General features: G+C 31.2%; 4 protein-coding genes across 4 annotated transcripts in view; 1 reads left to right on the top strand and 3 right to left on the bottom strand.

Moving 5' to 3' along the window:
- The window catches only part of LOC134690917 (mitochondrial nicotinamide adenine dinucleotide transporter SLC25A51-like), a 54,268-nt gene that overhangs the window by 13,256 nt on the left and 13,121 nt on the right, over positions 1-27,891 (bottom strand). The window lies entirely within an intron of this gene.
- Positions 1,702-7,302, bottom strand: LOC134690919 (uncharacterized). The gene is made up of 5 exons (XM_063551093.1): positions 7,241-7,302; positions 6,366-6,481; positions 4,904-5,035; positions 3,257-3,400; positions 1,702-2,367 (listed from the first exon to the last, which is right to left on the bottom strand). Exons 1-5 carry the CDS (start codon positions 7,259-7,261, stop codon positions 2,154-2,156), a joined length of 627 nt encoding a protein of 208 aa, XP_063407163.1. The 5' UTR covers positions 7,262-7,302; the 3' UTR covers positions 1,702-2,153.
- LOC134690921 (uncharacterized) lies at positions 13,426-17,345 on the top strand. The gene is made up of 5 exons (XM_063551095.1): positions 13,426-13,556; positions 14,738-14,847; positions 15,412-15,522; positions 15,827-15,967; positions 17,085-17,345. The coding sequence occupies exons 1-5, from the start codon at positions 13,536-13,538 to the stop codon at positions 17,245-17,247; spliced, it is 546 nt and encodes a 181-aa protein (XP_063407165.1). The 5' UTR covers positions 13,426-13,535; the 3' UTR covers positions 17,248-17,345.
- Positions 22,493-27,606, bottom strand: LOC134690918 (uncharacterized). The gene is made up of 5 exons (XM_063551092.1): positions 27,535-27,606; positions 26,686-26,801; positions 25,408-25,539; positions 23,769-23,912; positions 22,493-22,888 (listed from the first exon to the last, which is right to left on the bottom strand). The coding sequence occupies exons 1-5, from the start codon at positions 27,553-27,555 to the stop codon at positions 22,675-22,677; spliced, it is 627 nt and encodes a 208-aa protein (XP_063407162.1). The 5' UTR covers positions 27,556-27,606; the 3' UTR covers positions 22,493-22,674.

The following is a 27,891-nucleotide window of genomic DNA, read 5'->3' as shown; positions in this document are numbered from 1 at the left end:
GACTGTTCATGTCGTCTGTACGCTAAATCTATAGGATCATTGGATGTGTACCGATTAATAATTTAGTCTTAGATGAATATTTTTTTTTATTAGTTGTTAGTGGTTCGGAACTCGCTGTAAATGTTGGGATATACAAATACCCGGCTACGTCCACGCTTTTCGTAGATGTATTTCTATTTGTATCCATCTGATGAGCCTTTTTCGACTGATTTTTCTAGTTTGTTCTTATGTTGTACTGTTACACCACTGTTCCATGTAAATGGAGGGTTGAGATCTCTTTAACATGTGTAACACCGCCACATTCTGTATGTACGTGCCTGTCCAAAGTGAGAAGCATGTAATTAAGTGGTTGTTGTTTTTTGATCGTGCTACATATTTATTTTTTTTCATTTTTTTTTTACATAAATTATGCCGTTAGTTAACTTATTTGAATTGTTTAACATTTTTGATTTCGGGGCCTTTTATATCTGACTGCGGAATGGGATGTGCTCATTGTTGAAAGTCGTATACTGACCTATAGTTGTTAATTTATGTGTCATTTGTTCTCTTGTGGAGGGCTGTCTCATTTGCGATCATACCACATCTTCTTTTTTATTTATATAGCAACTAACGACAACTATACTGGACTTTGTGTTCCTTGCTTTAGATTTAATAAAACAGAAAAAAATAGTCAAGAAAAAGGATAAGAAAAAAATTAATTATTTTATTTCACTCCATGATTTGATGATCCGGAAACTGGAAATGTAACACAATGCTGGTACCTTTAGACCGACACAACTAGAATTAATGAGACGGAGTTAATTACATTTTCATTTCCTGATATTTTTTTTTAGCATTCTGTTAAAAAAATATATACGAATGAGACCTCCTTTTTCACATGAATATGGTGTTAAATTTTGACAAACAGATTTATTTCCAAGATTGAAATAAATATGTAAGATACGTTATCATTTGTGCAAGAAACTGCTTTTTTTGATAAAAAAAAAAAGTGCAAATAATATAAAAAGCAACTTTACAGCAGTACTTCGAGAGGACAATGTATTTGTTCAGTTACCTATGAGCGTCATATGCAGGTTTCCTTTTCACACGTCTGACCTCCCAAATTATACCTAGTACCGTGTTTGTACAAACATGAGCCACACGACGGGTGCCACATGGAACATGATCTGCTTTCCCTTTCGGAGCACACAAGTTCCACCCTAAGTTTTGATAATGTTCGTGCTGCGAAATCTTTAGTTTCTATTCTATGTTTTGTGTACTATTAATTGTATGTTGGTGTTTGTTTTAGCAATGGCGTTGTCAGTTTATATTCGACTTATAAGTTTGAATGTCCCTCTTGCATCTTTCGCCTCTATTTTACTAAACATCACAATGGTGGAACAAGAACTGCAACTTCCTGCAGAAGAACATGAATTCCTCCCTGGGTTTCTCAATTGTAGTTTCATTTGTATAGTGTTGAAAGGAAGTCATTTTTTTTGGTTGGTTTCGTGTCTTTCTCTCAATATTTAGTTGCAGTATTCATAGAAAACCCGACGTTCTACATTTTGGTCATAGTGTATTACGATTTATTTGAGTTTTGGTTCTTAGTACCGTGATCTTCTCTTTCGTTTTATAAACAGTTTATAAATCCAGGAACCGTCTTGGTGATGGCAAGTTTAAGGTAATAAGATGCTTTTTAGAGACAAATTAAACATGTCAGCATAAACCAGATTTAAAGAACTTTATTCGTATTTTAAAAACAATGATAATTACTTACAAACATACATGAAATTATATAAAACAATAATGAATTCTAATTGTAATACTTGAAGAAATAGTGAAATGTTTTTCTATATTAGTTCATGAAATGCAATAAGGTTGGTCCCAAGGAATTTTGCTTTGAAGTGCAAAGGTTGTATAATCGGGCAAGATATACTAGGGGAGTGTTTAGAGGCAATTCCAATGATAACAGTTTCAAGTAATTGAACAAAAATATTTTTATTTATAAAATACTGATTATATAATAAGTGAAAGAAAATTACATGTTTTTTTCTTCTTCAAAACATGTCATTTCTAAAAAACAGAATCCGAAATAATGTCTTCGTCGCAATATGCAGTTGAATTTCTTGTAGCTCTAAGTGTGTGATTCAAACTGTAAGTACATGCTCATCTCTCTATCCTTTGGTTAAATCCTCCAATGCAATCCAAGGTGCTTTGAATTTCCTGCATTCACAACATTGTGGAGCTTTCAGTTGTAGTCTGTGTATACGTGGGAATGGTTGTGGACAGTAAAGCCAAATGTTGAAGATTTTATAGTTGCTTTGTACACACCTATATCTGTATGGGAACATCCAGGACATGCAAGGAACATTCTTACAATATTGTGGTCTGAAATGAGTAAAGTATGAATAAGAAAATGTGATATGAATGCCAATGAGAAATGAGACAACTCTCCTTTCAAGTCACAATGTGTGTTAACAATTATGGGTCAAGTAGTTTGTATTTATGAAAGCATTCTGTGTAGATTTGTTATATATACACCAAAACATTGTGGTCATTGATTCAGGATGTCCTACTGTGGACTCATTTATTTTCGTGGGTATCAATTTTCGTGGATTGACAAAAACCAGCATTTTCGTGGATATTTGATTTAATTCGTGGTTTTGCCAATATCTGCATACTAGAACAAAGCCTATAGAAAATGTGTAATTCGTTGAACGTTTGAATTCGTGGTTCACCTGTACCCACGAAAACCACGAAAATTGGTATATTACAAGAATGAAAATTCTTGAAACCAATATACGATGTGTTTATCTTTCAAGGATTACAACAGTGTTGACAAAGACAACTCGTCATTCTGGAAAAGGTATTGGATCAAATATGAACCAGTGATGTCTAAGAGTAAGGTACCTTGTCATAAAAAGATATAAAAGATCTGGTACAAGTGCCAATGAGACAAATCTCCGTCTAAGTCGCAGTTTTTAAAGGTAAACCATTATAGGTCAAAATACGGTCTTCAACACGGAGCATAGGCTCACACCGAACAACAAGATATAAAGGGCACAACAAATGACTATAGTTTTAACCACTCAAACAAGAAAAAACATAAGTATATTTACATAATTTGAAGGTTAATACTAATTGACTAACCGTGTATGAAATATGCCCCGCCTCCCAAATAACCTGATATTAAATATACACGGTTTCCACGAGGACGCTGTTAACCAATCATATTCCTAGAAATGTATAGGAGATAAGATAATAATTGATAACTTACTTGCAGTCAGCATACGTTATAGCTGTAAAAACAGTATTCCACCAGGGTTTCAGCACGTAACACTTTTTACCATAATACCAAAATGTTTTACCAATATTCAATGATCTGAACTTAGACTCACACATCGATGCATTAGCAGGTTGTCTAAAAAAATCAAATTTGAAAATAAGAAGAGTTGGTATAAACGCCAATGAGACAACTTTCCGATAGATATCAAATATATTTATAAATATAGAGGCCTAGGAATTGTGAAATATACATCACCGAAAAAGGAACATAATGATATCACAGTCTAAGTTGTTTTTGTTAATAATTAGAAGCTATTTGACCAATTTTGAAAGTCTTGAAGAGACAACGAAGCAGCACACATACATTGGTAGAGTTTCTGTTGCTCAGTCTTTAGTTTTCTTTATTTTTTTGTGTTCCTGTGTTTGTTAGTCGTTTTTTGGGGTGTTTTTTTCTTTTCCATAGTTATGTCGGTTTCGTTTCGACTTATGAGTTTGAATTTAATTCTGGTACATTTTGCCTCTCTTTTATGGAGTTTTTATGTCTATAATTCATATTTACAATCAAATATATACATATACTTATATGATGTAAAGAAACTCGTCATAAATATGTAAATACTTATATATGCATTAACAAACTGCAGTAAAACTCTAAGGTGCTAATCATATTCTTGCAATTGTCAAAAAATATAATTATATACATAAATATCTAGTAATTGGTTGCTGTGTGTACATGGGAGAACAATACCTTTATATCTTATCAGTTGGGGCTGCATATCATTTTTATGCAACTCAAAACACCACATCTGTTTAAAGGGGAATAATCCTTACAGAAATTGATTGTCTCCCATATTACTTTCTATTCCATGTGCATGCAATAACTGTTCAGTGTTCTATTGTCATGTATTTCATTTTATTATTTCATTGTTATGACAAATCATTGTAATCATTGTATGAAATTTAAAACCCGCAAGGGTCCATAATTGGATTAATAAAGTATTCTTATTCTTATTCTTATTCTTATACCAGGATTGAAATTTAATATTTACACCAGACGCACGGTTTGTATTCAAAAGACTTACCAGTGACCCTCGAATCAAGGCCAAATAAAGTACGAAGTTGAAGAGCAAAGAGGACCAAAATTTCCTAAAAGTTTTGCCAAATACAGCGTGTACCTACCATTGAAAGCAATAATTTTGAGCTTTAAATAGCAGAACTTTTTTGTGTTCTGTCAGCAATTTATGTCATTAATGAAAAAATACAAGAACGAAAACACTTCCAAGTAAAAATTCAAAACAAAAATGTGTGCAGAGTACACAGATGCCCACTCGCACTATCATTTTCTATGTTCAATGGACCTTGAAATTGGGATAAAAACTCTTATTTGTCAATAAAATAAGAAAAATCATATCATAGGGAGCATGTGATGTGTACTAAGTTTCAAGCTGTTCGGACGTCAACTACCTCAAAAACTACCTAGCTAAAACACGTGAACATGAAGCGGACAGACGGACAATCGAACGACCAGAAAACACAACATCCTCTACTATCGTAGCAGGGGCATAAAAATGTGGTCCAGAGTTAAGCATGAATGTGAAAATCAATTAAAATGATGCATATGGTAATGTATTTATCTTACGGTGGTGCGATCCACTGCTCTTTGATATTTAAAGAAATGAGGCTTTGTGCAGCATCTTTGTCACTCTTTAACTGCTCATAATCTCTTGCATTCTGTTTAGAGAGTTCTTTTTCCGCCCCAGCTATTTCACCTCTACAATAGAATAAGTTTTAGAGTAATTAAGCTTAATCAACATCACAAATATATCAGCATGGAAATATTTCATGCTAGCTTTACAATAACATAAATACCGAACTCCGAGGAAAATTCAAAACGGAAATGGCAAATCAAAGTTCAAAAACATAAAACGAATGGATAACAGCTGTCATATTCCTGACTTGGTACATGCATTTTCTGGCAGCAGTCTTTTTGCGCCAATTACTGTTTTTCAGGGGTATCATTTGCGCCAAATTTTGTTTTCCAAATGTATCATTTGCGCCAATAATCGGAACTCATTTGCGCCAATTTACCTGTACAAATATCTATAATTATAAATTTAAATGATTAATATGTAAATTTATTTTTGGCTTAAATAGTATCAGATGGTCGGAGATATTTCACAATGAAGATGAGCATCTAGGGAGAAATGACTTAAAATGCAATAGACAGTCTATGTACAGAGAGAGAATAAAACTTATTGCTTTGCTGAATATTAAATACACGATATGCCAAAAGAGAAGAAAACAGAAGCTTTTGCTGATCATGTTTTATCCAAATATGTTGATGACACCGTGCTTTGTTCCACCATCCGGCCTGAAACTCTATCTACCGCAAGACGTACAAGTAATGAAGCAAAAGCATTCCACGGATAATTATTATGAACTGTCGTATGCATTGTATCCTTCATTTTTTATTTTTCTGGACAATAAAGTGAAGTTACAAGCTACTACATACATTATATAAGGAATACCCATTCATTAGCAGTAAGAAGAAAGTATGTTTCAGAAAAGGACACATTTGCCGTGTAAACTGTCGGTTTCAAGTCCGATAAAAGAGGAGGGGAGTCATTTTTCTTCAAATTGGCGCAATCGTATGTTTTATCTTTGGCGCAAATGATACCATGTAATTTTAAAACAGGGGGCGCAAACGTAGCATTAGAGAATTGGAGAAAAAAGTTGTGGCACAAAAGGACGCATTTTTGGCGCAAACGGATCTCTCCCCATTTTCTTATGTAGAAAATGGAAGACCATGCATTCAAAATGCTTTTAAAAGTGAAGAATCGTAAATTGTTTGAAATTCATTTGCATTCGTATGTAGAAAATGGTATATAAAAGAGATAAAAAAAAAATCATCGTGATACGGGATTCTCGGAATTACTTTATTTTATAAAATAATATATATATACCAAATCATTTATGAATTAGTTTCTTGAAATAAAATTGATAAGACTAAGAACATTTTAAAGAAACAAATTAAATTAAAGATTAATTAATATATAAACGCCATATGATAAGACAAAACATCATAGGTGAAGCTAACTCACTCAGGGTATTTATCGGCATCATCGAAATCAAATCCTGCTAGAATATCATCATTATACTGAGAATCACATTGGTCTTCTTCTTGGCAGAAACCATATGCCAAGACACAGAAGAATACCTAAAAAACGAAGGTATTGATAATACAAATCAATTATGTCAACAAGCACCTGCATTTTAATATGCATTTATCAAATACAGTTTACTTAGTTTGCACTTTTTTTCAGAGCACAAATGTGAAATCATCAAAGATAAAAAAAAAACAACCAAAAAACATGTATACAAACTTAACTTTAGTTTTATGAAATGACAATTCAATGTTCCAATGGATGTTGACGGACGATTTTTAGTTTTTTAAACGTCTTATGAATCTAAGTGTCGTACTGCTTTTTGCACAGAGGGTGTTTTTAATGCCAAAAACCTGCGTTTTTTTCTCCACAAACAATGAATATGACTAAGGTACCATATCTGAATTAGATCAAACATTGCAAATGGAACTTGACAATAATCAGCAGTTTTTAAATGTCCTTTGCTTGATTGCTTACCATTTAAAGATAATGGCATAGATACATAGATAAATAATCAAAATATATAAATGGTAAAAAAAAATAGTTGAAAAATACAAAAATAAAGATATAAATAAATAGTACAAGAAAATAATTGCATTATCAAGTAAACGAGAGGTCAATAAATACTAAAAAATAAAAATAAAAATGAATAAATGAAATACTTATGGAGAACCATTTTGAACATGAGAATTAGAGGCACTAGTATGTAAAGTTAACATATTATGTTCAAATATCATATTCAAAAATCAGTTATAACTATAAAATAATTTCTATAGAATAATATATGAATTAAAATAGAAATAGATACGTACCAATGTTCTTAATATTTTCATCTTGGATCAATATCGTTGCTGCTGAATATGTTGATAATTTGAATTAAGCGCCGTTCGTTGTATTTATACTGGATGGAGAATTGTGATTGGTGGATATTATATCCAATCAAAATAAGAGTGAGCGTTTGCGGATTTCAATTGTCCACTGAAGCAAAATGTTGATAAGATTTTAACTGATGTTATGTTAATTCATGTCAGAAGGGCTAGGTTTATATTAAATGTCTTTTGTGTGTATTTTAGTGCTATTTTTAAATTTTATTATCAGGCGATCATTGGTAAATATTGTCAACAAATTTATTTCATTACTAAAAAAAGTATTCAAACGAGTTGCGAAGTAAACTGTTTTCGGCAAACAAAAAAATATTTGTTAAAAGTTGTTTCCTTTAAATAATAATTTAGTGCATTTTTATCAAACTTTATCTTTTTCTTTTTAAGAAAATAATAAAAATAAGGAAACACTTAGTTTTTATTAAAGTTTAAAGTAAATACTAAAATTTGTACCTGAAAAAAGAGTATAATATTTTGTCTAATGCAAAACAAATTTCGTTATAAAGATATAAAAACTCTTGGATATTGGAATTGTTTATAATTGCATCATTTTCATCATTTATGAAAACAACAATGTTAGTTATGTATGAAACAAAAGTCTAGATAACATTATCTTCAAGTTCATGGTGCCTGATCTTTAGTTTTCTCTTTAGTGTTTTATATACTGTCTTTTCGTTGTTTCTCCTTGTTTTGTCATGGTTTTATCGGTCTATTGAATTTTTATTGTCCTTTTGATATCTTCCGACTGTTTTTTCAAAATATATTCAAAGTAATACAATTGTCATATTGGGGTTCGTGTTGTTTATTCTTTAGTTTTCAATGTTGTGTCATGTGTACTATTGTTTGTCTGTTTGTCTTTTTCATTTTTAGCCATGGCGTTGTCAGTTTATTTTCGATTTATGAGTTTGACTGTCCCTCTGGTATCTTTCGTTCTTCTTTTAATGAAAACAGAATAGGGAAAAAGGGAACTGATAAATTTCAAAGGTCGTTGTTTATTTACATGGTTGACCATGGCAGATGAATTTGAAGGATATGATGGTTCTAAGTAATGAGAAAGTGAAAAGCTGCAACAATTAATTTTCCTACTCGTGACGAAGACCTTAGAGATCTTGAACCTGTGACTTGTGTGATTCAATTACTTAAAGAGTCACAAAAAATTAGTTTTAAAGTGAAATAGCGCGATTTGTCTACAGTATACCCTTCCTGAGTTATAGAACCGAGCAAGCTTTATTTTTTATTTAGAAAAATGTCGTAAGCGTTATGAGTAAATAGTAGCATATTTCTGTGCAGTCTACAAAAATGAACATAACTCCTGGCATATCTTATCATTGATATACGTTAGATCGTATGGCATGTCAGATAACATATAAGTATGCAACAAGAGTGAGATGAAAAAAATCAATTTGTTATCATGTATGGTAAACTCAGTTGTCCATTTTAGCATCAAATTTAGGGAGTAAAAAGAGGATCGACAGGAGTAAATTTATCTGTGCGGTTTGTGTGTAACCTGTAAGTTTTTCAAATTTTTTGATCCATTTAATTTGTTGTTAAACTCTACACTTCGACACCAGTTATAATACAAATGTTGAAACGCCGATGTTTAACTTATGCTTTGTATGGGCAAAACAAAACAATTTTGTCCGGTATAAAACCAGCCTACAATTGACAAAGGGAAGTCATTTATTTTTAAAATGTGTAATAACATATTCAAATCGGTAATTTGAAAATGGACTATTGGTTATGGAAATCTTAGAGAGTTAAAGTATGCAAATATCAATGGTCATGTGAAGCAAAAGATGTTTTGCTGTTATGTTCATCTATGTTGTAATTATAGTTGTATGTTTATTAATTGTTTTAGGTTTAAAGTTTACATAACATGAATTTCAATGCTATTTTAAAAAGAATTTCATTATCAAGCGATCAAACCTTTTTTAAAAGAGGGAGAAATGACACCAGATGGACAGTCAAACTCATAAATCGAAAATATACTGACAACACCATGGCAAAAAATGAAAAAGACAAACAGACAAACGATAGTACACATGAGACAACATATCAAACTAAAGAATAAGCAACACGAACTTAGTCAACAACTTTCATTTTAATTACCGGCTTCATCAAACAAAATATTAAAATGCTAATAAAAAATATCTAATGTTTTCTTTTGTAAGTTGCTTCCTTTAAAAAGAATTAAAGTTTACTGCTGTTAATATGCAGAATAAATTGCAACTACCAATAATAGTACATGTAAACCAAAGTATTTTCTTTTCCTTTTTTGCAAATAAAATGATGAAAATATGGAAAATTTTATTTTTTGTTTAAGTTTAATGTAATTACAGTACTTAAATTTGTACATGAAAGGATTCACTAAATATTACATTTTGAGTTGATGCATCAAATATATATTTTAAAAAAGTACACGAATAGTTTTTGTCATCCTAATCTTTCAATCATATATCAAAACAAATTTTTCTGTTCAACTCTGATTTTCGGTAAAGTTCTTGTTGATCAATTTTTATTTTTAGTTTTCTATGTAGTATTTTGAATATTGTTCATTGCTTCGTGCTTTTTAAAATCGTTTGTCGGTTTATAAATTTGGATTATCCCATAGGTATTTTTTTCTTTTTAAAATTTGATATATTAGAATTATATGTAGTTCTTTTTTCCCTAAAAGAGTGCAGTCAGTGGACAAAAGTGAGTTATCACTCAATAAATGTCTTATCATTTCAACTAAAATCAATATTTTTCAAAAACATATTTCATAATAACTACACCACTGATTTATATGAAATAAACAAAAAAATATGTAGAATTGTTTGAAGTTTTATTGTTAATTTGGCCCTGATATTAATCAGGCTCATATTTATTTTCTGACTAGGTGAACTCAGAGAAAAAAAATTCTGGAAAAGTTTGCCATGTATTCTAACCAAAATAAAATCATAAAATTTGCATTTGTGTTTTACCCATTAGATAATGATAACATCCATCACAAAAGTTATGACACATTAAACAATTAAACTTCTACATCTTAGGGTATCTATTATATGAAAGTCATCCAAAAAGTCACTTTGAACAATTTTTTGGAAATCGATTTTAGTTGAAATGATAAAATTATTTTTGAATGGGAACTCACTTTTGTCCTATGACTGTACACCATATTTTCAAAGTTTAGGTTATGTTTTGTTTAAGTTGTTTATGCATTATGATCTTCGTCGATTTTCAAATAATTAAAACTAAAATAAATAAATAAAACATAACAAGAATAGACTTGAAAGTAGTAATATGTGAATTTTACATCGCTACATGTAAAACATATTTGGAAGGTTATAAATTTCTGCGTATAAAAAAAGTTATTCTTTTATGACTGATGTTGAACACATTATCTTGTATTTAATTTTCGGGATTTCACCCGAGATCATGCGTAAAACATTCATCCAAACTTGTGAATAGAAAATAAAACCCAAAATACGTCTCGAAGGGCTTCTCATTGGCATTGTCATTTCGTTCCTTCAATGTGTTTGTAGTTAGTTTTTGGGCGATAGATATCTTCATTGGCAATCATACTTCACATTCTTATGTTATATAATTTTTAAAAAGCATATACATTTTCACATAATAACGCAAAAATTTAACTATTTGGGAAAAAGCTTGAAATTTTGTGAATTCAAGTATCAGCTCCAATATTATAAAATGGAAATTGTTTTTTTTTCTTCAATAGTTTATAAAAGATTTTTAAAATTAAACTATACATTATCATTATTTGGTACCCTTAAAAAATTTTTGTGTAAAATACTTGTCAGAAAAATAAGATAGAGAATTTTGATTGGTGGACATGTATCCATTTAATCTTACAGTAAAATATACGAACATCAACGGTCCAGTGAAGTTAGTAGGGCTTGGTTAACATGATATGGTTTTAGGAGTTCTTTGATTTTATTTTAATGCTTCAAAAATTATCAGATAATTCTGCATATATCTGTCAACAGTTTATGTTTATGTAGAGGCTTTATTAAAACATATTTATGTTCATCTGACAAAACTTATTTTTTTAAAGTTGCTTGCTTAAACTAATAATTTATCTTTATTGTTGTAAATTACATCATCTTGAAAATACAAAAAAAGTATTTCTTTTCTTTTTCGTTTTTTTAAATGAAAATGATAAAATAACAAACGTTACAATATCCATTTGTTCATTCTTTATTTAAAACCAAAAAGTTAACCCTTAAAAATGACTTAAAATGTGTTTAGTCAATGAACTTATAGACAAAAACACACGTTTATGTCCTTTATGTCCTTTCCATCATTTATGATAGAAAAAAATGTTTTTGGTTCTAATTAAGAATTCGTCTACTTTTTTTTCTATTCGACACTTTTTTTTTACTATTCGACACTCTTTTTTTTTTATTCGACACTCGTTTTTTTCTATTCGACACTCTTTTTTCTATTTGGCACTCTTTTTTCTATTCGACACTCTTTTTTTCTATTCGACACTCCTTTTTTTTGGAGTTGCTCAATCTTTAGATATCTATGTAGTGCATTGTTAACTGTTGATGCTCCATTTATTATTTTTATTTCTCATTTTCTGTGGGTTTTTGTTTTGTCTATCTTCGGCTTATGCATTTATATCGTCCCTTTGATATCCACTGTCTCTTTCTTGCTAACACAATCTAACCTTGTATCTACAAAAAAGAAGATGTAGTAGGATTACCAATGAGACAACTCTGCACAAGATCCCCAAAAATGACAGAAATCAACAGCTATATGTCATCGTATTTTGTGTTGATTAGCTTGTCTTTTGTGCTTTTCAGTTTATTGCTATATTGTTTTTCGTCGACATTTGAGTTTTAGATATACCTTCGGTATCTTCCGCTTTATTTTTTAAGTAGTAATATATTTTTGATTGTTGAAAATAGCAGCATTTAAGACAAATGTGAAGTTTATAAATTTCAAAAAGTAAAATAACAAATATACCCCACTCCGAGGAAAATAAAAAACAAAAAATTAAAAGTCCTTAATCAAAAGGCAAAATTAAAAGTTCAATTCATCAAATATATGGATAACAACTGTCATAATCCTCACTAAGTACAGGCATTTTTGTGTGTAGACAATGGTGGAGTAATCAAATCAATGAACACCTGTTATATTCGTGTTGTTTATTCTTTATTTTTCTATGTTGTGTCAGGTGTGCTGTTGTTTTTCTGTTTGTCTTTTCCATGTTTAGCCATGGCGTTGTTAGTTTGTTTTAGATTGATGAGTTTGACAGTCCCTTTGGTATCTTTCGTCCCTCTTATATATAAATACAAACTGATGAAGTGATAGTTCTATAATTCAAGGTGAATATTCTAAAAAGAAATTGTAGTCGTGGTTAAAATCATATTGAGTATTATTTCATTGCGAACACACATACAGCAACCATATGCATCTTCTTTTTGTTTGAAAACAACCAACTGTTTTTCGATGAAAAGCATATTTTAGACGATATATATATGTTTTATTTTGAAGCTTTTTGTCTCAAATTTTTTTAATTCTTTTATTTTGAGACTTTTTTTTATCTTGATAATACTGAAAAGAGTGTATGTACCCATTTTATATATTTATTTGATGAAAAATTCTTTTGTTAATATATAATAAATGTTAGTGTCTTCTTCATTTAGTAAAGTATAATATTCAAAACATAAAGCATGTATTTTATTGGAAGTACTGTAAACACTGCTAAACAAGTGACAAAGAAAACACAAGCGAATCTTCCCATCCTACACACATTTCGTTTTAATTTTAATTGATCCCGTTTACCTTAGATTTGTTAATTCATTTGACAATTCCTTTGATCTTCAATTCTTATTTTTTATAAGTTGAGTTAACGTAAATGTATTTCCTTATGGAGTCTGCTGAAGCAATACTGTTTTTTTTTACAACCAGGATTATTTACGGAAACAAAATCAGCAGTTTTACTTTACTTAAGTATTTAATTCAATAAAGAAGTTCATGCCTTATGGCGCATGTCATACTTATTATCCATTAAATTATATACTGATATTATCTACACTCCTTTGTGATGTCGATTTCTTTTCTTATGGTTCGATGACCAAACTTTAAATTGTTTACGTTCATTTTCATTTGCCGATCCTTTATCCAATGATATAGATGCTTTTTCGATATAAAGGCAAGACACCGCGAAGTTCAAATCATACAACACTCGACTCATTCAAGAAGAGAAATCACAACTATGGCTGTTCTAAGAATTTTGGTAAGTGATTGAATATTTTCTAAACTGTAAAATATGACTTACCATGTACTTCGATTTAGTAATAAATAAATAGATATACTTTATTCACTAAATATATTCTCAAATACTTATGATTATATCATTATTTAAAATAAAGTTTCTTGATTTGAACATTTATTCTCAGTTAATTTTTATTTTGTTTTATCAAATTTTCCATTGTGACCTGATAGAAATTTGTTAATTTTAGAATTGTTTCCCTGACATTTTTTGACACCTTGCATTTGTTAAATAAAACAAAGTTGAAGTACCGCCAAAAATTATATTGAAATTAAAACTGGTTGCGTATGGTAGTATTTATTCAATAGTAAATAGTAAAAGGTATCGTTCCTTGCTCATTAAGCAATCTTAAATTGTATTAATAAACTCATCATAGATACATATACTCATATTTTATATAAACGCCAGACGCGCGTTTCGTCTACAAAAGATTTACCAGTGACGCTCGAATCAAAACAATTTAAAAGGCAAAACAAAGTGCGAAGTTGGAGAGCATTGAGGGCCGAAAATTCCTAAAAGTTTTGCCAAATACAGCTAAGGTAATATAATCCTGAGGTAGAAAACCCTTAGTAATTTAAAAGTTAGAAGTGTTGTTAACAGTTAATTTATGATTATGAACATATCAATGATAACTCAAGTCAACACAGAAGTGCTGACTACTGGGCTGGTGATACCCTCGTGGAAATAAATCTCCATCAGCTTGATATATTAATTGGTAGTTTTTTTAACGTCCAATGAAAAATAAAATGCATATGCTAATGAAGAACAATTTTGTTAAAATCATAGATCAAAATCCTATATTATATAAGGCGATGTGTTCACAAAAATACATTTGATTCGATAATGACAAACATGTACGTTTGTCTATAAAATGATAGTAAATGATGGAAAGCTAAATGTTTTCACTGTAGTATTACATTGTTTTTTGCGTAACTATGTTGAAGGCAATAAATCGAGCAATAATGCCTCGTTTTAATTCTAAATGTAACTATTAATTAAACCAACTGGAAATAAGAATACCAGATTCCTAAAAAAAATTTAAACGATTGAAGAATGAAAATTTAGAATACTAATTATTGTTTCTAACCGTTCCGTCACTAATAGGTTCTTTGGCCTTTCATTTCAATAATGTATTCTTATTACAGTGGATTCTGTTGTGTTTTGTTGCTGTTGTCAACAGTCAGATTTGTGCATCAGAGGCTAAAACTGAAGATCCATTTCAAGGAAAATTAGAAGATGAAAAGGGCTATCCAAAGTAAGTTAAAAAACAAAATAAAACAACAAGAATCTTTCTGAAGTTGATATTCGTTTCGTTTTTGTTTTAATTCTACATCTTTTGGGAGGGGAAGGGCATATTGTCACAATTTAATAAATTAAATGCGAGAACTCAAGTAGCCACGCAAATGCAAGTTTTGCTCAATCCACGAAAATTGATACGCACGAACAAATGTATCCACAGTATTTATAGTTTTTTGGAGTCGGGTCATGAAATAGGTTGAACTATTGCAGAAACACATATCTGTGGTTGCTAATGTCGTTTGCTTATTTCTGTCTTTCAGACGCTTTTTTTTATTGAAGCAAATTTCTTGTATAAAAAAGATATATGATATTGTAGCCATACAGGATTACGAATACATTGTATCATTCATTAAACGCCATTTAGGTGTAATAATGGACGTTACAAACATTGAATTTCTATTGCTTCCTTTATTTTTAATTTACAAACACGCACAAAGGCATTTGTCAAACATACATGCAAAATTGATGCATCTAAAATGTTTTTTTTAAATGAAAACTAATTCGTTTTTACCCTTTCCAGAGCTGAAATAGAAGGTGCTTATGAGAAGTTAGACAGGGACACAAAATCACTGATCGATAAAGACGCCGCTGAAATGGCAAGTTTGAGCAAACTGGAATTTTTTCCGTCTGTGTAAGTACTGATGTTTTATCATTTTAATCTTTTTGTCCATAACTGTATATAAACCGCTACTCTGAAATCCGACAAACTATAGCTAAAAAGGTCAAAGACTTATTCATTTAAAGAAGGTTTGACCTAAAACAAGAATTTTTTAAATTACAACAATTGTATGTGTGACCTGTAATTCACTTGTCATAGTGTTTCTTTGATCCTCTTTTTATCATAAGTAGAAGGTCAGCTCATCGTTTATCCATGTTGTTTGTTTCATTACCAAGAGCGAATCAAATTATTGCTTATAGGCATATTTATTTTTCAGTTCGCAATTTTCATTATCCCTTTGCCCTCACAAATTTGTCACAGTCTATCCAAGAGGATGGCATTTTCTAAGCAGTAGTCTAGGAAAGTGTTGGATTCTCAATAGATGGTGGAATACCCCACTGTCATACGCTGTGTGCTCGTAAGTACAAATATGGTAGAAAATTTATCAAAACACTCCGCTTTCATAAACAGTTTGCGAAAAAGTACAAATATGAAAGAAATTTTATTAAAATACTTCTCTCTCATACGCTGTTTGCGCGTGAGTACAAATATGATAGACATTTTTTTAAAATATTCCGAGTTCATACGCTTTTTGTGCATACGTATTACCAATGTTATTTCAACTGATCGGACGGAGCTTATGTTTTAATTGCATAAGGACAGTTTATTTGAAGATGTGTGCGATAAGAAGGATTGCCGTTTTAATTGATATATTGAATTCTAATCACTTGTCAGTGTCATCAAACGCATATCTAAAGAACCGAGTGTATGATATGGGACGAATAACTGAACACTTTATAAATGATGAGTTTATCCCAAAACTCATGTCTATAGATGGACTGGTCTTAAATAAGCTAACTTCCGCCCAGTCAAGTGAAATAAATCTAGTAATACAAATATGATAGACATCCGAATTAAAGGTTTTCATTCAGGAGAAGACAACCGGTGTATATCTAGACAAACAACTGGTGTCAGTCTTTACACCCCGCGTTTGAAGTATTTTAAATATAATTACTGGCTGTATTTTATTACCAATGTTATTTCAACTGATCGGGCGGAGCTTACGTTTTAATTTGCATTAGGACAGTCGATTTGAAAATGTGTGTGATTATGATGATTGCCGTTATAGTTATTACTTATTTCTAATCACCTATCAGTGACCTCAAAGGAATTTAGAAAAGAATGACTGGACAATGCATTGATGAGTGTATCATAAAACACCCATCTATAGATGGACTGGTTTATTAGGAGCGAACTGAATAAACTCCGCCCAGTCAAGTGAAATAAATTGAGTAATACAAGCAAACAAAACCTCAAAATATATTGTTTGAACTGCGCAATGGAATAACTCAACAAATATTGTTACAATTTGTTGAATAAATTTGTACAGATAAAAGATTTATAACTAATAAGTTTTAGCTATAGGAAATGAACCCTTTTAACATGTGTTTTTGTATTTTCTTATATATATATCTGTATTAATTCTCCACGGAAATAAAACGTAATTTACATTATTCTTTATTATATATTTGTAGAACAAAATCATGCGTAGGCCTACCTTGTTCTGCTAAGAACTATCGTTGTACACCATCGAACTACAAGGGCTACGTAGCTTGGACCTATTGTCCAGGAAAAGGATTCGGTAAAAGATGGTTTAAATTGCCTCAGTGTTGTGAATGTCAAAGATTTAAATGTTGAGAGAAAGTGAGACAGACAGACAGAGAAAATTTTGATTGAAACAAAGACCTTCCTGTATCAATTAGAAATGATGAATAGAAAATAAAATATCAATATAATATCGACTTTTTTTGAATGACCCAGCTATTTAAGATTTTGTCCTTTAACCCTTTGAGTGGTGTCCTGATGCACGTGATATGTAGCCTACTGACCGCTGAAAAGCCAACTCGACAATGACCATCAGACAAAAAACTATGTATAATCATATGTAAAACTTCGACTTTAATATAAGTACACATATATTCGCCAGTGCCTTCTTAAAATTGACAAAACATGAGCAGACAAAAAAATCAAAGCACAAAACAATAAAACTGAACTGCAGTGCAGAAGCTTAACAACACACCACAACAGGTCCGAGACCACAATTATTTTGTAGTGCATTTCTTTTAGAACATAAATGAAAATAAAAATAAAAACCACTTGCGCTTTTTCAGAGAAACTTTTACAGTGTGTTGTACTACTTTTGGGTCAAATTATATCAATATTAAAGAAAAGTTCATCGCCTCTAACTCAAATTATGGACAATTTTATGTTTAGGGCGTCTTGAAATCTTTTTACAGCTTCCGAAGTGCTAATTTTAAAACTTTTTCAGCTGGACCAAATCACTACTTTCCTTTAAAATTCTGGACCCAATTTATTTTACAGTAAATTTTCACCGCCTTCTTGCAATTTGAGGCATTAAACATTGAGAAATAAATTTGGAAGGGGTATAAAAATAAATAGCAAGTAACCCACTGTCAAGACTAGGGACTATATTTTGAACAACGAAAATCAAGGGACGACAATTGTGGGTTCGGACCAACAATTCAATATTACATATTCGCCATTTCAGGATCTATTGCATTCTTGGTAACATTTTCAAAATAGTACACCAGCAGTTTGTAATTAGTTGGAAACATTTTGAAATTCAACCAATGAAGTGACGTTAGTTTTTAGTTATGAGAAAAACGAATTCGCTCTACTTTCCCTATAACTGCTGAACTTTAACAAGGAGGCGAAAGATACCAGAGGGACAGTTAAATTCATAAATCAAAGAAAAACAATGCCATGGTTAAAAAACAAAAAAGACAGACAAACAATAGTACACAAAGCACAACATAGAAAATAAAGACAAAGCAACACGAACCTTAATTTTCGGGTGATCTCATGTGCTCCGTAAGGGTAAACAGTGCAAATCCCGATAACTGAAAATATCCATAGTATGCGGTGCTGAAAACAGTACGAATGGTAAGTTTGTGGTTAATGAAGGTTCAATGAATGTTATAACTTATGTATAGTATCGTAAATATTATCACAGCCCAGTAGTCAGCACTTCGGTGTTGACATGAATATCAATTATATATGGTATTTTTGTTATAAATTTTCTGTTTACAAAACTTTGAATTTTTCGAAAAACTAAGGAATTTCTTATCCCAGGAACAGATTACCTTAGCCGTATTTGGCACAACTTTTAGGAACTTTAGGTCCGCAACGCTCTTTGACTTTGTACTTGTTAGGCGTTATACCTATTTTGGTCTGAGCGTCACTGATAAGTCTCATGTAGACGAAACGCGCGTCTGGCGTATTAAATTATAAACCTGGTACTTTTGATAACGTTTTATACTCACAATCTCTCGAAAGGAGAGGTCAGGACGTTAACCAAAATTTACCTTTAAAAAATGGAAAGTGTTCCAGCTGATGGTCTTTCATTTTATCCCCCTTTATTGACAATGAGATTACGTCATTTTACAAAATCATGCAAAGTGCTCTTTTTATAAGTCCAATAAATAATTTATTGGTATAGATTACCTTAGCCGTATTTGGCTCAACTTTTTTGAATTTTTAATTCGCAATGCTTTTTAACTTTGTACATGTTTTGGCTTTATAAATATTTTGGATATGAGCGTCACGTATGAGTCTTATGTAGACAAAACGCGCGTCTGGCGTACTAAATCATAATCCTGGTACCTTTGATAACTTTTTATTGCAGATAAAGAGATTGTCTCAGTTGTATATAAAGACAGTTTGGCATAATCCGTTGCGATTTAGAGCTTTATAAATACATGCTTATTGTTCGGTTTGAGCCAAACCTCCGTGTTGAAGGCCGTACATTGACCTATAATGGTTTACTTTTAAATTGTTATTTGGATGGAGAGTTGTCTCATTGGCACTCACACCCCATCTTCCTATATCTACATACAGCTATCTCAGGAAATGACTTTTACCAATCATAAGCACCTGAGATAAACCCAGTTTTTGGTGGGGTTCGTGTGGCATTGTCTTTAGTTTTATATGTTGTGTGTTGTGTTTTATTGTTTATCTGTCTTTTTTCCTTTTAGCCATTGCATTCTTAGTTCATTATCAAACTATGAGTTCGAATGTCCCTCTGGTATCTTTCGCCCCTCTTTTATGACTTTTGAACATCGTTATACTATTGTAAGATTTGTGGGAAAAAGACCGGGAGATACTAAAGGTAGATTTAAAACTTATCAGCCGAAGCGAGATTTAACTGACAACGCCGTTTGAAAAAATCCCAATCTCAACAAAAAATAATTGCAATGAAATTTGATTAGATGTAGGAAGATGTGGTGTGAGTGCCACTGAACTCTCAATCAAAATAACAATTTTAAAAAAGTATGCATACATTTAAACCCTGTATCCTTTGTTTTCTCAAAGTAATCAAAACGTCATAGAAAATGAAACACTGAGCAATACGAAATTTATATATTGCGGTTTATTTAACCGAAATTTGAGGAAATACGGAATAAATAAGGATCATTCTAACAGTAGGACGTTAATTTTCTATTACACAGAACAAGTTTTTTTCAACGTATACGTATTCGTGAGCTTTTTCTAAATTGGTTATCACTAATATCTAAATTTGACAATAACATTAAATGATTAATAACGAATTAGTCTGTCAAACTGTTGAAAAAAATATTGAAAACCGATTATATCATCACGTTTATTTTTATCAAAAGGTATATAGCAATTTAATCATACTTGACCTTTTTAATAATGTATGCAAAATTTATGTTTGCATTTTGTTTATGATTTTATTTTTTATAGAAGTAAACGTAAAGACTTTGTCAGAAGGATAAATTGACCAAGTATTGAAATATTACTTTTTGATAAAAAATATACCAGGATTAAATATTGTATTTGCGCAGGACGCGCGTTTCGTCTACAAAAGTCTCATCAGTTTCTCTCGAATCCAAAATTCCTAAAAGTTTTGTCAAATACAACGGAGAGTCACAAACAACACAACCAGGTCATAAACTCCTTTCAAAGAGCTAGGTATAATCTGCAGAAAGATCAACAGTTTCGGCATAATTCATTCCAAATACTGAGTTATTGTCTTTTCATTTATACATTATTTGATTTGAAACCATGTTTCATACCTTAATACCCAATTCTGATTGGTTCATATCATGTAAGTAAACCCAATTCTGATTGGTTCATATCATATAGGTAAACCCAATTCTGATTGGTTCATATCATGTAGGTAAACCCAATTCTGATTGGTTCATATGTCGTTTGTTTATGTGGTTCATAAGTGTTTCTCGTTTTTTTTATATAGATTAGACCGTTGGATTTCCCGTTTCAATGGTTTTACACTAGTAATTGTTTAGGCCTTTAAAGCTTGCTGTTCGATGTGAGCCTTTCCTCCGTGTTGAAGACCGTACCTCGACCTATAATGGTTTGTTTTACGATATGAATTTATATTTAACGTATATAAGACTACTAGTATATAAGTTTGAATAAATTGTGTCTAATCCCTCCTGCATATTTAGGCAAATAAAACATGTTTTAACTTAAAAATAACGTTTGAAAATAGAAAATTCGAAAGTTCTTGAGCCTTAAGTTAACCTATTACTTTTTAGTTCCCTTTTCCCCTTTATAATTTTGTTTCAGTGCACAGTGCATCTAATAGGTTAAACATGCATATGTATGTGGAAGGCATTTCTATGAGGTACTTGTGCGGTGCTGATAATTATAGTTCTATCAACAAAAGTAAATCGATAGAAAAGATGGATTTGAATTTAAATATCTGAAACTTTGTTTATCGAGCATATCCCTTCAAACTGGTAATACAATCAATAAAAAACAGTTAGATATATATCATTAAGGAATCCTAAATCTTAAAGATTTGTAAAGGCAAGGAAGATGAAATTGTGAAAAAGTAGAAAAATAGGGAACTACATGTCATCAAATTGTGAAAGTAGAAACATAGGGAACTACATGTCATGAAGTGATATTGAAAGTAGCCAAATTCTTATAATTTGGATATATTATTATTATTCGGGGAATACCAATTTTTGTGAATTTCGTTGGTACAGGTGAACAACGAAATAAAATGTTCAACGAATGACAAATTTGTTACGACCTATATACAGACTTTGGCAAAATCACGGATTTAAAATTGAATATCAACGAAAATTGGTACCTACGAAAGTAAATGAAATTACAGAATCCACAGCATGGTCAGTTTTATTTCTTAATTGACGAACACAAATTCAAGAAAAGTACGGCATTAATCAGGTCCGAAGAGAAAATGATAATTAGCTGATAACCTCTGCATGCTGTTGTGCTTACATGTACCTCATTTCATGTTTATTGCTCATAGACCACTCAGCGGCTATTTTGCCACCTTCAAATTTACTTGAAGAAAGATTAAAGATTCTATATTTCAACGATTTATTTTGACGGTTTTTTTAGCGAAATTCGCAAAATACAAATCGGTTGCGTCATGAGTTTGTTTATAATATTCAACTTGTTGTCCTCCGATAGTTATTGATTAACAAAATTTAAAAGTATTTGAGTAAAGCCTTATTACATTAAAAAAATAACAAAATAAAAACAAGGAGTTTGTAGAAAGTCACAATTGGAATACACGCATAGAGAAATAGGTATAAATCTGATTCTTTGTAGGTCTAATTGGGACACGCCATCCACGAGTAGACAACTTCGTAGGTAATCGAGCCGCCCCAAGATACAATTTTTAACATGAATCCATGTCCAGAAAGATGAGATACTGTCGCTTTTATCCTCACATTCTTTCCCCTGTAGGTATCCAGTGAGGTCACGCCAAATATATTAGTTCATGAAATGCAATAAGGTTAGTTCCAAGGAATTTTGCTTTGAAGTAAAAAAGGTGGTATAATCAGGCAAGATATACTAGGGGAGTGTTTAGAGGCAATTCCAATAATAACAGTTTCAAGTAATATAATTGAACAAAAATCTTTTTATTTATAAAATACTGATATAATAAGTGAAGGAAAATTACATGTTTTTTTCTTCAAAACATGTCATTTCTAAAAACAATATTCGAAAATTATGTCTTCGTCACAATATGCAGTTGAATTTCTTGTAGTTTCTGATTCAAACTTAAAGTACATGCTCATTTCTCTACCCTTTGGTTAAATCCTCCAATGCAATCCAAGGTGCTTTGAATTTCCTGCATTCACAACATTGTGGAGCTTTCAGTTGTAGTCTGTGTATACGTGGGAATGGTTGTGGACAGTAAAGCCAAATGTTGAAGATTTTATAGTTGCTTTGTACACACTTATATCTGTATGGGAACATCCAGGACATGCAAGGAACATTCTTACAATATTGTGGTCTGAAATGAGTAAAGTATAAATAAGAAGATGTAGTATGAATGCCAATGAGACAACTCTCCTTCCAAGTCACAATGTGTGTTAACAATTATGGGTCAAGTAGTTTGTATTTATGAAAGCATTCTGTGTAGATTTGTTATCAATACACCAAAACATTGTGGTCATTGATTCAGGATGTCCTACTGTGGACTCATTTATTTTCGTGGGTATCAATTTTCGTGGATTGACAAAAAACAGCATTTTCGTGGATATTTGATTTAATTCGTGGTTTTGCCAATATCTGCATACTAGTACAAAGCCTATAGAAAATGTGTAATTCGTTGAACGTTTGAATTCGTGGTTCACCTGAACCCACGAAAACCACGAAAATTGGTATATTACAAGAATGAAAATTCTTGAAACCAATATACGATGTGTTTATCTTTCAAGGATTACAACAGTGTTGACAAAGACAACTCGTCATTCTGGAAAAGGTATTGAATCAAATATGAACCAGTGATGTCTAAGAGTAAGGTACCTTGTCATAAAAAGATATAAAAGATCTGGTATAAGTGCCAATGAGACAAATCTCCGTCTAAGTAGCAGTTTTTAAAGGTAAACCATTATAGGTCAAAATACGGTCTTCAACACGGAGCATAGGCTCACTCCGATTAACAAGATATAAAGGGCACAACAAATGACTAGTTTTAACCACTCAAACAAGAAAAAACATAAGTATATTTACATAATTTGAAGGTTAATACTAATTGACTAACCGTGTATGAAATATGCCCCGCCTCCCAAATAACCTGATATTAAATATACACGGTTTCCACGAGGACGCTTTTAACCAATCATATTCCTAGAAATGTATAGGAGATAAGATAATAATTGATAACTTACTTGCAGTCAGCATACGTTATAGCTGTAAAAACAGTATTCCACCAGGGTTTCAGCACGTAACACTTTTTACCATAATACCAAAATGTTTTACCAATATTCAATGATCTGAACTTAGACTCACACATCGATGCATTAGCAGGTTGTCTAAAAAAATCAAATTTGAAAATAAGAAGAGTTGGTATAAACGCCAATGAGACAACTTTCCGATAGATATCAAATATATTTATAAATATTGAGGCCTAGGAATTGTGAAATATACATCACCGAAAAAGGAACATAATGATATCACAGTCTAAGTTGTTTTTGTTAATAATTAGAAGCTATTTGACCAATTTTGAAAGTCTTGAAGAGACAACGAAGCAGCACACATACATTGGTAGAGTTTCTGTTGCTCAGTCTTTAGTTTTCTTTATTTTTTTGTGTTCCTGTGTTTGTTAGTCGTTTTTGGGGGGTGTTTTTTCTTTTCCATAGTTGTGTCGGTTTCGTTTCGACTTATGAGTTTGAATTTAATTCTGGTACATTTTGCCTCTCTTTTATGGAGTTTTTATGTCTATAATTCATATTTACAATCAAATATATACATATACTTATATGATGTAAAGAAACTCGTCATAAATATGTAAATACTTATATATGCATTAACAAACTGCAGTAAAACTCTAAGGTGCTAATCATATTCTTGCAATTGTCAAAAAATATAATTATATACATAAATATCTAGTAATTGGTTGCTGTGTGTACATGGGAGAACAATACCTTTATATCTTATCAGTTGGGGCTGCATATCATTTTTATGCAACTCAAAACACCACATCTGTTTAAAGGGGAATAATCCTTACAGAAATTGATTGTCTCCCATATTACTTTCTATTCCAGTGCATGCAATAACTGTTCAGTGTTCTATTGTCATGTATTTCATTTTATTATTTCATTGTTATGACAAATCATTGTAATCATTGTATGAAATTTAAAACCCGCAAGGGTCCATAATTGGATTAATAAAGTATTCTTATTCTTATTCTTATACCAGGATTGAAATTTAATATTTACACCAGACGCACGGTTTGTATTCAAAAGACTTACCAGTGACCCTCGAATCAAGGCCAAATAAAGTACGAAGTTGAAGAGCAAAGAGGACCAAAATTTCCTAAAAGTTTTGCCAAATACAGTGTGTACCTACCATTGAAAGCAATAATTTTGAGCTTTAAATAGCAGAACTTTTTTGTGTTCTGTCAGCAATTTATGTCATTAATAAAACAATACAAGAACGAAGACACTTCCAAGTAAAAATTCAAAACAAAAATGTGTGCAGAGTACACAGATGCCCACTCGCACTACTTTTTCTATGTTCAATGGACCTTGAAATTGGGATAAAAACTCTTATTTGTCAATAAAATAAGAAAAATCATATCATAGGGAGCATGTGATGTGTACTAAGTTTCAAGCTGTTCGGACGTCAACTACCTCAAAAACTACCTAGCTAAAAAACGTGAACATGAAGCGGACAGACGGACAATCGAACGACCAGAAAACACGTCATCCTCTACTATCGTAGTAGGGGCATAAAAATGTGGTCCAGAGTTAAGCATGAATGTGAAAATCAATTAAAATGATGCATATGGTAATGTATTTATCTTACGGTGGTGCGATCCACTGCTCTTTGATATTTAAAGAAATGAGGCTTTGTGCAGCGTCTTTGTCACTCTTTAACTGCTCATAATCTCTTGCATTCTGTTTAGAGAGTTCTTTTTCCGCCCCAGCTATTTCACCCCTACAATAGAATAAGTTTTAGAGTAATTAAGCTTAATCAACATCACAAATATATCAGCATGGAAATATTTCATGCTAGCTTTACAATAACATAAATACCGAACTCCGAGGAAAATTCAAAACGGAAATGGCAAATCAAAGCTCAAAAACATAAAACGAATGGATAACAGCTGTCATATTCCTGACTTGGTACATGCATTTTCTGGCAGCAGTCTTTTTGCGCCAATTACTGTTTTTCAGGGGTATCATTTGCGCCAAATTTTGTTTTCCAAATGTATCATTTGCGCCAATAATCGGAACTCATTTGCGCCAATTTACCTGTACAAATATCTATAATTATAAATTTAAATGATTAATATGTAAATTTATTTTTGGCCTAAATAGTATCAGATGGTCGGAGATATTTCACCATGAAGATGAGCATCTAGAGAGAAATGACTTAAAATGCAATAGACAGTCCATGTACAGAGAGAGAATAAAACTTATTGCTTTGCTGAATATTAAATTCACGATATGCCAAAAGAGAAGAAAACAGAAGCTTTTGCTGATCATGTTTTATCCAAATATGTTGAGGACACCGTGCTTTGTTCCACCATCCGGCCTGAAACTCTATCTACCGCAAAAGCATTCCACGGATAATTATTATGAACTGTCGTATGCATTGTATCCTTCATTTTTTATTTTTCTGGACAATAAAGTGAAGTTACAAGCTACTACATACATTATATAAGGAAGTACCCATTCATTAGCAGTAAGAAGAAAGTATGTTTCAGAAAAGGACACATTTGCCGTGTAAACTGTAGGTTTCAAGTCCGATAAAGGAGGAGGGGAGTCATTTTTCTTCAAATTGGCGCAATCGTATGTTTTATCTTTGGCGCAAATGATACCATCGTGATACGGGATTCTCGGAATTACTTTTTTTTTTATAAAATATGATATATATACCAAATCATTTATGAATTAGTTTCTTGAAGTTTAATTGATAAGACTAAGAACATTTTAAAGAAACAAAGATTAATTGATATATAAACGACATATTCGTCCTGAATATTCATGAAATATTTGCCACTGGACGTTAAGCAAACAACAATCAATCAATATAAACGCCATACGATAAGACAAAACATCATAGATGAAGCTAACTCACTCAGGGTATTTATCGGCATCATCGAAATCAAATCCTGCTAGAATATCATCATTATACTGAGAATCACATTGGTCTTCTTCTTGGCAGAAACCATATGCCAAGACACAGAAGAATACCTAAAAAACGAAGGTATTGATAATACAAATCAATTATGTCAACAAGCACCTGCATTTTAATATGCATTTATCAAATACAGTTTACTTAGTTTGCACCTTTTTTCAGAGCACAAATGTGAAATCATCAAAGATAAAAAAAAACATGTATACAAACTTAACTTTAGTTTTATGAAATGACAATTCAATGTTCCAATTGGATGTTGACGGACGATTTTTAGTTTTTTAAAAGTCTTATGAATCTAAGTGTCGTATTGCTTTTTGCACAGAGGTTGTTTTTTAATGCCAAAAACCTGAATTTGTTTTCTCCACAAACAATGAATATGAATAAGATGCCATATCTGAATTTGATCAAACATTGGAAATGGAACTTGACAAATGATCATTAGTTTTTAAATGTCTTTTGCTTGATTGCTTACCATCTAAAGATGATGGCATAGATACATAGATAAATAATCAAAATATATAAATGGTGCAAAAAATAATTGAAAAATACAAAAATAAAGATATCAATAGATAGTATAAGAAAATAATTGCATTATCAAGTAAACGAGAGGTCAATAAATACTCAAAAATAAAAATAAAAATGAATAAATGAAATACTTATGGAGAACCATTTTGAACATGAGAATTAGAGGCACTAGTATATATATTTTTAACATATTGTTTATCAGTTAAAACTATAAAATAATTTCTATAGAATAATATATGAATTAAAATAGAAATAGATACGTACCAATGTTCTTAATATTTTCATCTTGGATCAATATCGTTGCTGCTAAATATGTTAATAATTTGAATAAAGCGCTGTTCGTTGTATTTATACTGGATGGAGAATTGTGATTGGTGGATATTATATCCAATCAAAATAAGAGTGAGCGTTTGCGGATTTCAATTGTCCACTGAAGCAAAATGTTGATAAGATTTTAACTGATGTTATGTTAATTCATGTCAGAAGGGCTAGGTTTTTATTAAATGTCTTTTGTGTGTATTTTAGTGCTATTTTTAAATTTTATTATCAGGCGATCATTGGTAAATATTGTCAACAAATTTATTTCATTACTAAAAAAAGTATTCAAACGAGTTGCGAAGT

This window comes from Mytilus trossulus, chromosome 11 (genome assembly GCF_036588685.1).
Source record: "Mytilus trossulus isolate FHL-02 chromosome 11, PNRI_Mtr1.1.1.hap1, whole genome shotgun sequence".
Lineage (NCBI taxonomy): Eukaryota > Metazoa > Mollusca > Bivalvia > Mytilida > Mytilidae > Mytilus > Mytilus trossulus.
The sequence above is the reverse complement of the archived record's forward strand: the minus strand, read 5'-3'. Positions and strand labels throughout refer to the sequence as shown.

Excerpts from the sequence above, each read along its gene's own strand:
- LOC134690919 (XM_063551093.1), bottom strand. The coding sequence starts at position 7,261 with ATGAAAATATTAAGAACATTG. Across the intron at positions 6,482-7,240 it reads TGAAAATATTAAGAACATTG|GTATTCTTCTGTGTCTTGGC; the intron begins GTACGTATCTAT and ends TTCGTTTTTTAG. Across the intron at positions 5,036-6,365 it reads GATGCCGATAAATACCCTGA|AGGTGAAATAGCTGGGGCGG; the intron begins GTGAGTTAGCTT and ends ATTCTATTGTAG.
- LOC134690918 (XM_063551092.1), bottom strand. The coding sequence starts at position 27,555 with ATGAAAATATTAAGAACATTG. Across the intron at positions 26,802-27,534 it reads TGAAAATATTAAGAACATTG|GTATTCTTCTGTGTCTTGGC; the intron begins GTACGTATCTAT and ends TTCGTTTTTTAG. Across the intron at positions 25,540-26,685 it reads GATGCCGATAAATACCCTGA|GGGTGAAATAGCTGGGGCGG; the intron begins GTGAGTTAGCTT and ends ATTCTATTGTAG.
- LOC134690921 (XM_063551095.1), top strand. The coding sequence starts at position 13,536 with ATGGCTGTTCTAAGAATTTTG. Across the intron at positions 14,848-15,411 it reads GATGAAAAGGGCTATCCAAA|AGCTGAAATAGAAGGTGCTT; the intron begins GTAAGTTAAAAA and ends TACCCTTTCCAG. Across the intron at positions 15,523-15,826 it reads CTGGAATTTTTTCCGTCTGT|TTCGCAATTTTCATTATCCC; the intron begins GTAAGTACTGAT and ends TTTATTTTTCAG.